Consider the following 12240-nt stretch of genomic DNA (forward strand, 5'->3'; position numbering starts at 1 on the left):
ATCATCAATACTTTTATCTTTTATAGGCACATGATGGTATGTATGAAATGATACAGTGTCTGGGATTTGCTTCAAAATAATCATGGGCAATGGAAGGAAGTAGGTAAAAATTAGATGAGACGAGGTTGGGCATGAGTTGGTAACTGTTTAGGATGTTGGGATATGAAAGGTATATGGGATTCAATATTCCTAGTATTTAAGTGAAACACTAATTATTAGCAGTATTAGCTGTTCACTTTAGAATCGAAGTGCCTGTTAACCTTTCAGACACTGCAAATTTTTCCTTAGATCAACATAACCCGTTTACCATTTTAGCAGCTTCGTCCAAGTCATCACAAGCAAGAATTTTAAGTCCACTGTCCGCTATCAGTGCCTTAGCATCATCAACTCGTGTACCTGGAAATGATTTATGCAAATATAAAGATGCTTTAAATACATACACAAAATCATTTAAAATGTTTGTCACAATATACTACAAATATAAAAGTTCAACCAACTTCTGTCATTTAATACAAATGCTTCTAAACCAAAGAAAATACTGTAAAAACCTGGAGCCATCTTGTAAAATACTTTGCCTTATCACATTAATGGTAATTCTGACAAGTCGGAACTCAAGACAACGCATAGCAAATAATGTATCAATTTATACCAAACAAAACTATCAATAATTTTGTCCCAATGTTAGATTTTTTTTAACTCACATTTTAAAAAGTCTCTATTATACACTCTTATTTTTAAAATACAGCTATTTATTTTTAATAGCTTCAACTGTAGGGCTGACTTTTTTTTTTTTACTTTATTTTACTTTACAATACTGTATTGGTTTTGCCATACATTGACATGAATCCGCCACGGGTGTACATGAGTTCCCAAACATGAACCCTCCTCCCACCTCCCACCCCATATCATCTCTTTGGATCATCCCCGTGCACCAGCCCCAAGCATCCTGTATCCTGCATCGAACATAGCCTGGCAATTCATTTCTTACATGATAGTATACATGTTTCAGTGCCATTCTCCCAAATCACCCCACCCTCTCCCTCTCCCTCAGAGTCCAAAAGTCCGCTCTACACATCTGTGTCTCTTTTGCTGTCTCGCATCAGGGTCATCATTACCATCTTTCTAAATTCCATATATATGTGTTAGTGTACTGTAAAAATACAGCCATTTAAAACTAAATTTAAATGAACTAAACTCCCTGGAATTACGAACTTTTAATAATGAACTTTTAAAAGTTTAAATAAAAGTTTAATTATGAACTTTTAGAGTTAGTGAAACAACTACAAGATACCTTTTACACTCACCTTGTAACCGTACCACGATCGGTATTTTAATTTCCAAATCCTTTACTGCCATGACTATACCCTGTGCAATAACGTCACACCGCATGATTCCTCCAAAAATGTTGACCAAAATAGACAGTACCTGTCAATAAAATGTTTTGGGAGGTTAAAATTTTAAAGGAATGACTCTTTTTCCTTCCTTCTCAGGAACACACTCATATCTGGGCCTTGTGTGTGTGCTCAGTCACTTCGGTCATGTCTGACTCTCTGCAACTCTAGGCCTACAGCCCACCAGCTCCTCTGTCCATGGGATTCTCCAGACAAGAATACTGGAGTGGGCTGCCGTGCCCTCCTCCAGGGCATCTTCCCCACCCAGAGACTGAACCTGCATCTCCTGTGTCTTCTGCATCACAGGCAGATTCTTTACCACTGAGCCACTGGGAAAGCCCTATCTGTGCCTTACAGAAGCTAACCCCACAGAAACATTTTCAGACCAAACAGCCATACTGTCTGCGTGCAGCTCTCCTCACTGAAGTCTGGCAGTCCACTACCCACCAAAATTTCCTTCCCCTCCTTGGGTAATTTCAACACCTAGTTCACAGTTTCTTCTCTCCTGTTCCACATTATGGAGAAGGCAATGGCACCCCACTCCAGTACTCTTGCCCGGAAAATCCCACGGACAGAGGAGCCTGGTGGGCTGCAGTCCATGGGGTCGCTAAGAATGGGACACGACTGAGCGACTTCCCTTTCACTTTTCACTTTCATGCATTGGAGAAGGAAATGGCAACGCACTCCAGTGTTGTTGCCTGGAGAATCCCAGGGACGGGGGAGCCTGGTCTATGGGGTCGCACAGAGTCAGACACAACTGAAGTGACTTAGCAGCAGCAGCAGCAGTTCCATATTAACAAGACCTCCGGATTCCGTTTACTTGCTTCCTATTAAGCAAAGCCATTAGTCCAGGCCACGTGGTAAGACAACGTTATGTGCAAGATCTCCAGCTTAGTCCTCACGATTTCTCTTCATTCTTCCCCATCAACTCTACCAACTTTCCACAAACACCCCATCCCCCAAAGCACTCAACAATGTGGCCACTCTTTGAATACAGGCCACATTCAAACCTCAGGGCTCATTTGGGTCATCATTCTTTCATGATCACATAGTCAGGCCACGCTGATTCTCCCAGTTTATCAGCTCTGTCTTCTGTTCTTCTATAGCACTACATTCAATTCATCAGCCTCAACACACTACAGAAGGCCTTGAAGGGAAAAACCATGTGTTCCTAAATCCAAGCCCAGTGTCCAATACAAAGGGACAGATGTATACAGCTACTTCCATGCTATCCACGTTGTCACCCCGGGCTCCGGGCCTGCTTCCGACTCCAATGCCCCAGCACAGGAACTCTTCATGTGCTTCTCTCCATTCTTGTACACAGGCCTCAAAAGCCATGCTTAGAGATATAATAAGAACTCTAGTTCACATTATTGGGATTCCCTGGTGGCTCAGACAAGTAGTCAACGGTTAGGTAATTAAATAATGCTCTGCTTTTAGAGTTTTTGCCAAAGGAAGCTACAGGAATATAGTTCCAATAAAATTTATTTTAAAAAGAATAATTATAAAACAAAAGAAACAAAGCACATTTTGTATCTCATTTTAGTTTAATGCTCTTTATAACGTTGAATATGGCAAATAAGTCCATAGACTCAAAGGGAAAGGGCAATAAAATGAAAAATTTTATTAAACAATTCTAGAATCTAACACCAAGAAAAAATACACAGCACCATCAATAACAAATATTTATTAATGACCTATGTATGCTCAACAAGTAAAACTATGTACTCTACTAATTAATCAAGTTACTTCTTACCATTCAAATCTAAAACACAGGTTCTGCCCTTACCTTTTTATCTGAAGTGATAAGTTTAAACGCTTCTGTTACTTGATGGACTGTGGCACCACCACCAACATCAAGAAAGTTAGCTGGAGTCCCTCCATGGAGTTTTATTATATCCATCGTAGCCATAGCCAAACCAGCACCATTCACTATCAAGAGAGGAAAATGATTTGTGTACGCGACAAACATAAAGAAAAGAAGATTAACCAGTCCACCTCTAACATAAGAACACGTGGTACCGAGACAGCCTATATTTCCGTCAAGGCCAATGTAGTTGAGATCTGCCTTAGCTGCATCTTTGTCCCTTTCATCTTCCTGGGTCCAGTCCTGCAGGTCAAAGATTTTCTTCTGTCGGTAAGCTGAATTAGCATCAAAATTGATCTTTGCATCCATACACAGCACTTTAAAGGAAAAAAAGAAAGCGATTTTAATTTCAAGATAGGAAAAAAAAACTATACAATAACCAAATTTTTTTTTTACTTTAGGGGAAAAACACATTTTGTTACTTACTGAAAGTTTTTCAACTCATGTTCACAACCGATTCAAACTATCTCCTGAATAAGAATATGTGAGAATTTAAAACTGTCCCATCAAAGTTACTGCTTCTACATCTGTCCTAAGCAACAGATAAGGAAGAAAGAAAAACCTCAGAAGCATTTAATGTTCTTTTTAATCACCAAGAAATAACCGTCCATGCTCTTAGCTAATTCTATTGCTTGGGTTCTGGGTCCCAACTCAAGGGCACTGTCACAGCAATTCTGCTTTTCCAGCACCATAAATTTCACTCCACTTTTCCATGGGCTAAATTAAACTGGCTTGCAAAAAAGGCTATCCTTTCCCCCACCTAATGAAAAGAAAGAAGAAACTCTTTTACCCACTACCTCCCTGCTTACTCTCCTCTTCTTATACAGCATTATTCACAGAAAAAGTTAGCTGTTTAAATCTGGAGTCAGCAAACTATGGCCCATGGGCCAGAATCAGCCTGTGCTGGTTTTTTAATGGCCTGTGAGCTAACAAAGGGTTTTACACTTTTATGAATAAAGTTATCAAGAAGAAAAAACAAAGGGTAAAGGAAGGAGAAAAACAGCAGCAACTGAGACTATACACGGCCCACAAAGCCTGAAATACTTATTTTCTGCCAATACCTGTGCTTAACTCACTGCACCAAGTTTTCCTCCTGCCATTCTCTCTTAAATTCACTCTAGTCAAGCTTTTACCTGCAGCGCTCTACCAAAATGGTCCTTACGAAGGCTAATTCTCTGACTTCATCTTTCAGTATTTTATCCCTTCCTTGCTCCAATCTAACTACAACATTGTCCTTATTCCTGAATGGATAGAGATGAAAAGAACCAAGCAGTTTCAGCTGCTGCCCAAAACAAGAGACAAAGTTCGGAGTCAGCCAAGTTAACTAACAACAACAAAAGCCAACCATTCTTTCAGAGGAAGAAGACAGAATTCAGCCTCCCAAAATGTCCAGTATAAAAATTACTACATCTCTTAAGAAACAGGAAAATGTAACCAATGGCAAAAAGGAAAAGCAGTCAAAAGAAATAAAACCCAAGACGACTCAAATTTTAAATTATCAGAGAACTGTGAAACGGCTTTTTTAAACATGTTTAAAATGACTTAAAGGAAAATATGTTCATAATAAAGCACTAGATAAGAAATATCATCAGAAAATAAAACTATGAAACGAACCATATTGGAAATCTAAACTGAAAAGTACAAGATGTGAAATCACTGGTGAATGATAATATATATGTTTCTCATATGCTTCAGATCCCTTGTATTTTCATAATCACTTACAAATTTATAAACTGTGGCATATCTATATATGTTTCTTATATGCTTCAGATCCCTTGTATTTTCATAATCACAAATTTATAAATTGTGGCATATCTATATACGACAGGATTACAAACATTAAAGTAAATGTTTTAGAATATTTCAGTAAACACAAAAAGTGCTCAAGGTACGTCCCCCCAAAAATCTGCATATAACTTTATAGACAGCCCTCCGTATCTGTAGCTTTGCATCCACAGATTCAACCAACTACAGAATGTGTAGTACTGTTGTACATAGTTACTGGGGAAAAAAAATCTGTATATAAGTGGACCCTCACAGTTCAAACGCATGTTTTTCAATGATCAACTGTGTATCTATTTTTTTTTAATGAGGATTACATGGATTACATTACTAAGGAACGAATCCTTAGTAGGCCTCCAAGGCATACAGACTCAAGAAGATCAAGACAGGCTCACTAAGTTGAGGGTGATTCTCCAATAAACACAACCTGGGGTGAAATACCTAGGAAGCACATTTCCTAGGCCTGAGCTCTGTAACAGTCAGTAGAACCAGCCACTGACAACTGTGCTAACTAAGCAAGGGTATGTGTAATAGCAGCAAACAGAGCCCACGCTCAATTCATAGTGTTCAAAAGAGGGAAAGCTTTTAAGAGATGTACATACGGTTTTTCACCCCTATAAATCACAAATACCAAATTAACTGCCAAAATCACTAGGCCAAAATTAATTTCCTGCTCAAAGATTTCTCTCAACTGATTTAAAGTCCACAAGTAAAATAATCACCCGGCATCCTGGTAAGACTAAAATCAATCCACTCTCCTTTATTCAGCTTTTGCTGAGTCCCTGCCATGTGCTGTGCTGTGCTTAGTCACTTAGTCATGTCCACTCTTTACAACCCCATGGACTGCAGCCCACCAGGTTCCTTTGTCCATGTGGATTTTCCAGGCATGAATACCAGAGTGGGTTGCCATGCCCTCCCCTTCAGGGAATCTTCCCAACCCAGGGATTGAACCCAGGTCTCTCCACATTACAGGCAGATTCTTTACTGTCTGAGCCACCAGGGAAGCCTGAGTTTCTGCCATGACCCTTCATAAAGCGAAGTACATGGTTCTGAGAAATAACTGTGCCTGAGATCACTGTTCCTGGCAGTGGGAATGGCCTGGGTTTGTTTTTTTTCCAAATTTGGTAACGGAGGGTCAAAGCTGTGATAAACTTATATGTATTATTAACCTTTTGTACACCATTAGAATTGAGGTCCATAAGAGACCTGAAATTCAAATAATGCAACTTCTGAGACTACAGAGAAACTCGACCTATTCCTATGGAAAAAAAAAAAAAAAATCCAAACTGCCCTGGCTGAAAGAATTTAAACTGTATCTAGAATTCACAGCCTCTTGTTCAATGAAAATAGTCAAGAAATTAGCAAGAACATTAATTCCTTTGAATTTCTAACTCAGATAAAAGGATCTGACTTGGGACTTCAGTTCTCTAAGTCCTCTGGACTTCATCACATTTGTGTCTTTATGTTTCAAGTGTGTCTTTATGCAGTTTACTATTAAAGTATTTCAGGGAATTTTAATGCTATATAATCTAATCTCACCCATGAACTTCTGATACTCCAATAGATGACTGGACATAATCTGGAATCAGAAACAGAAAAGAGTAAATTTCCAGAATTAAGCCTAACACCTTCTTAAACAGCTGACACTGGTATACTGTTTTGACCCATTTTGGAAATTTCTGGGGGTAAAAATTCAAACTACCTATAAGGGAACCCATAACATCCAAAGGAACAATGGCTGGGACTGGAATGACAGCCTCAAAATCAGAACAAGACAGCAAACAGACAGCTAATCTCTCTCCCTCAAAATTTCCACATCCACGCTGATAGATCACAGGCTTGATGGCTGAGCTCAGTGGGTAAAGAAAATACTGTGGAATGTTTGGGAGCAGGTGAGCAAATCCCCCCACTCTGGATGCTTCCTTTCACATCCGAAGGGCTCACTTAGTGTAACATCTGTCTTGTCACTGCCTCTTTACTTACTTCTTCCCAGAGGAAGGGAAGTAAATTAACTGTCTAGTTAATCTAGATATTATAAAACCAGACATGCATAATTTAGCTCAATCTTTCTTCCTTTTGGGAGTAAGCTTCCCACAGGGAACAAGCATTTCCAACTGCTATTTCCAAGGCATAGCCTATCCCTGAAAGGACTGCCCTGTTAAAGCCTCATATGTAAATAGATTTATTAAGTCTGTCTAATTGTAATTTAGCTGTCAGATCCATTTTAATTAGAACTCAGGCAGGGAAGACGGGTAGTCACTGGAAGATCTCTCAGAAACCCCAATGACAGCAATGGTATGTCAAGCTATTTAAGCAATTCTATTCAAATACATATGTATATTTTTATATTATCCTATGTTTTCAGAGCATTACTAGGAAAGTAAGTCTACAGTCTACAAGCTTGCATCTTAAAATTATTCAAACAATTAAACCAGTACAAATTAACAGGTATACTTCAATTCTATGCAGCAGATATGTTCCAAAAGAACTGTGCACAAAGGAAATAATTCCAAATTTAGTCATTCAAAATGTCCTTAAACAACTATTTTAGAGAATACTATGATAATTTCCCCAAATGTATATACTATCTTGTCATATGGTAGCTTAGTACAAAAGGAGATAAATATCTTTATTTCCTATTTTTTTAAAATATTACTTTCAAAACTCAGTATGTACCTCATAAATAAAACATATCAATCTGTAGATGTTTAAAAACTACCCAGAGTACACTGATCTGAAGCCTCCATTCAAAATACATAAAAGAAGGTACCATGAGAAATGTAGATGTGTTAACAGAGCCTGAGCTTGAACTTGTCTGTAAAATAAACCCTTCTCTCCACTCCCACTGCCTCTGTTACCTTCTGTTTGGACTACTACTAAGCTTCTCAGCCTAAAAGACTGCTGTTGTTTAGTCGATAGGTCGTGCAACCCCATGGATTTTAGCCTGTCAGGCCCCTCTGTCCATGTAATTTCCCAGGCAAGAATACTGGAGTGTATTGCCATTTCCTTCTCCAGGGGATCTTTCTCACCCAGGAATTGAACCTGGCCTCCTGGCTCAGTGGTAAAAAATCTGCCTGCCAATGCAGGAGATTCAGGAGATGTGGGTTCAAGAAGATCCCCTAGAGAAGGAAATGGCAACCCACTCCAGTATTCTTGCCTGGGAAATCATGGACAGGAGAGCCTGGTGGGGGTCTACAGTCCATGGGGTCACAAAGAATTGGACTGAGCACACAGCACACATATTCTCCTGCATTGGTAGGCAGATTCTTTACCACTGAGCCACCAGGGAAGTCCCAGCCTAAAAGATGACCCCAACAGCTAATCCCTTACTACTCCAGTACTGCTGATAGACTACTCTCTACCGAAAATATCCCTGTCATACAACTGTGTCATATCTAAGAGTACAAATTCTGCAGTGGACTATTTGGATTCACAGTCCAGTGCCGGGAGCCAGCATGAGGAATCCCACCCGTGACAAGGTCATGCGGCAGAGATCTGATGGGCAAGGTCGAGTCAGATCTCAGGTTTTCCCCCTGGTATTTCCTGAGCGTGTACCCCCCCAAAATAAGAATATGCCTGCCTGGAAAAAGTCATCTCAAGGCTTTAGTCTTCTGCATTTGAAAGGGTGTTTCAATCCAAAAACCCCTCTGATGGCTTTTTAGCCTGCCTGCAGGACTCCTATAGCTGCGCATGTGATTGTTTGAGGCCTCCTGACTGCAGGAGGCACAGGAAGCTTAAAACATCCTAGGAATGAAGGGGCTTCCGAGGAGTCAAAATCATCAGAATAGGACTGATTAAAGGTTTCATTTGTTGAGCCAATACTTGCTGCCAAATTTTCATATCTTTTACTTGTTGATAATAGTTGGTATATAGAAAAAACAAGTAGCAACATTAGATCTTTGAGTTAAGTACCTTCTTTGTTATAACCCACTGCGCCTTTGTTCTATAGAGATGTAACTTTAGTGCTTTAAGGAGATGCAGATTAAAGAAAAACACTTCAGGGGAAACAAAATTAACATTCATTAAGGAAGAGAGCCAAACAGTGTTAGCAAGCCTCTCCGCCAGAAGATAATGTAAATCACCTGAGACCTTTTGTATACAAAAAGATATACAGAAAGAGTCTGGGCTGCTAAGGCTACATAATTTTGTATTACCCATTGATCTCTATGTATAATCAAAAGTATAAAAGGCCTTGAAGGAAAATAGAGGGGGGGCCAGTCATTGGAAGGACTGGTTTCCCCCGTGTCTCCTCTTTACTCTAATTTCAGGCTGAATTCCCATCTGGGGCATGGAGGCTCACCATGTATACTTACTTGTCCCCCGGAAGAGAGCCCAAGGCGGGGCACTCTCCGATATTCAAACGGACGGACGCCGGCGGCCTAACGTAGATAGTGCAAGTTCCTCGTCTGGAACTTTATTGGTTTTCCACGTAAATCAAGTTAATCAGCCTCTTTTCTCCACTTAATTTTCCTACTATACTATTTCTTCCTAATCTATCTTATATTAATAAATAAATAAGTCTTTCCTCGCCAACGCCGTCCCCACTTCGAATTCCCTGGATCCACCGGGGCTGGCCCCTGGCAGTCCAGCTCTACCATTAGCCATGTGTCCCTGGGTAAGTCACTTAAACCTCTTGATAACTCAGTTTCCTGCCCTATAAAGTAAGGATAGTAATAGTACCTACCTTGCCAGAACTGTTATAAACATCTAATGAACTACAGGGTCTATATTTGAAAAGCTCTTACAATAGTGCCTGGCACTAAGTATTTCTATGTTTTTGTTTATAGAGGGAAAATATTTTAAAAAAAGAAAAAACTTTACTGTAGGAAACTAAATTATACTTAAAATGTCTATTTTGCATGGTCAAAATTCAAAACTATATACTATGAAAGAAGAAATTGGGAACAAACCAAAACATGGGAGACAAGCTGAAACACAGTAGAGATATTTTTCACAGACTAAGGAAAACAAATAAAATGACAGAATTAAAATCAACAAATGAAGAACAAAATCAAAAGCCTCTGTATAGCAACAATGAACAGTAAGAAAATACAATGGCAGAAAAAAATCCTATTCAAAATAGCAACAAAAAATATATTTCTACAAATAAATCTAAAAGGAAATACTTTCCAAAAGATGCCTTATTTTAAAAAATATAAATGGAAAAAACTGTATTTCTAGTTGGAAAACCTGACTTTTAGAAAGATGTCAATTTTCCCCAAGAATTTATAGGGATGATACAATTCCAATAAAATTCCAGCATGATTGGTTTTGAAACATGAAGAAAAGATTCTAAAGGTTGCCTAGCAATAGGAATTAGTAATTTGACATCCAAGTACCAAATGCAGGACTAAAGGCTTTAAGGAATCTGAGAAGCTCTAAACCACATGAAAGTTTAGACTTCTACAGTGCATATGCACACGCACCCATGGGAACACTGGTTCGATTCCTTGGTGAGTGTTACTCGCTTTCATACAATTTCACTGCATTTCTTAAAATTAGTACTTGACCCACAATGGGTTAAGTAATGCCAATCTAAAAGAATAAATAGGTTAAGAACTGTCTCCCTAAAAAAAAAAGGGAAAAAAAAGTTTTATACAGATTCTCCTACACAAATTATTAAAATTTCATTTTTAAAATGTGTATCAGCCCTCACTCTTTAAAAAGTTTAACTATTTTAGTTTTATAAACTACCTCTATAATCACAAGAGAATTTACTCCTTTGTCTTTATATAACCTTATAAATGACCACCTAAAAATTGATTTCTACAATAATAAACAGAACTCATTAGAAGTACAAAAGTGAAAGAGTTCTACAAATGCTTAAGGGGATTAGAAATATCCGAAGAAATGTGAAATAAAATCTAACAAATCACAGCAAGAGAAGCAATTCACATGAAATAGCAAGAAAAACTTAGGCTACAATAAAGCAGCTTATATTTTTAGAATATCTATACAGGGAAGGGATGGTAATTCAAAATCTGACTTGCCTTTTAAACACATATAAAAGGAAAGCTGTCAAAGTGATAAGCTAATCTTTTCTCCCTAATATTAAAAGGATTCCAGTATCAAAATATACTCTTTGTACAAAAAGAATCATGTCTCTAAAGTCTGAAACCTGGGGAGATTAAAATGGCTAATTACCCCAAACTATAACTATCCACTTCATGGGAAATAGATGGGGAAACAGTGGAAACAGTATCAGACTTTATTTTTGGGGGGCTCCAAAATCACTGCAGATGGTGACTGCAGCCTTGAAATTAAAAGACACTTACTCCTTGGAAGAAAAGTTATAACCAACCTAGATAGCATATTCAAAAGCAGAGACATTACTTTGCCAACCAAGGTCCATCTAGTCAAGGCTATGGATTTTCCTGTGGTTATGTATGGATGTGAAAGTTGGACTGTGAAGAAGGCTGAGCGCCGAAAAATTGATGCGTTTGAACTGTGGTGTTGGAGAAGACTCTTGAGAGTCCCTTGGACTGCAAGGAGATCCAACCAGTCCATTCTGAAGGAGATCGGCCCTGGGATTTCTTTGGAAGGAATGATGCTAAAGCTGAAACTCCAGTACTTTGGCCACCTCATGCGAAGAGTTGACTCATTGGAAAAGACTCTGATGCTGGGAGGGATTGGGGGCAGGAGGAGAAGGGGACGAGAGGATGAGATGGCTGGATGGCATCACCGACTCAATGGACATGAGTCTGAGTAAACTCCAGGAGTTGGTGATGGACAGGGAGGCCTGGCGTGCTGTGATTCATGGGGTCGCCAAGAGTTGGACACGACTGAGCGACTGAACTGAACTGAAATGATAACTATCCACTACAGCGCTAAATACTCTAATCCAAAACTGCCCAGCAGAACTTTTTGCAAAAATGAAATTGTTCTGTATGTGTGTTAATGCACTAACCACATGGGGCTACAGAGCACCTGAAATGTAACTAGTGCAACTGAGAAATATTTTAATCTTATACCATTTCATTTTAACTGCCACATGTGACTGTTAGCTGGCATACAGTACAGCTTTAATCCCTCTGTGCGTAAATATATAAAGTGTTTGTTTAATGTGTCTCTTTGTTCACGTTCACTCTTTTCATTATAACACAAGTTTCTACATAGGAATGAGTTCACTTCCTTACGAGTTCAATTCCTCAGTGAAGCATATGATAGGGGCTAAACAGATAATCAATGTTTGATGAAAGA

General features: G+C 38.9%; 1 protein-coding gene across 1 annotated transcript in view; it reads right to left on the minus strand.

Moving 5' to 3' along the window:
• Positions 1-12240, minus strand: part of SUCLA2 (succinate-CoA ligase ADP-forming subunit beta) — a 58972-nt gene that overhangs the window by 6273 nt on the left and 40459 nt on the right. The window contains exons 7-10 of the mRNA XM_069601314.1: positions 3414-3575; positions 3181-3323; positions 1305-1425; positions 308-396 (exon numbers count right to left, since the gene is read on the minus strand). Coding sequence (XP_069457415.1) covers positions 308-396; positions 1305-1425; positions 3181-3323; positions 3414-3575 — 515 coding nt within the window. The remainder of the gene's footprint in view (positions 1-307; positions 397-1304; positions 1426-3180; positions 3324-3413; positions 3576-12240) is intronic.

This window comes from Ovis canadensis, chromosome 10 (assembly GCF_042477335.2).
Source record: "Ovis canadensis isolate MfBH-ARS-UI-01 breed Bighorn chromosome 10, ARS-UI_OviCan_v2, whole genome shotgun sequence".
Lineage (NCBI taxonomy): Eukaryota > Metazoa > Chordata > Mammalia > Artiodactyla > Bovidae > Ovis > Ovis canadensis.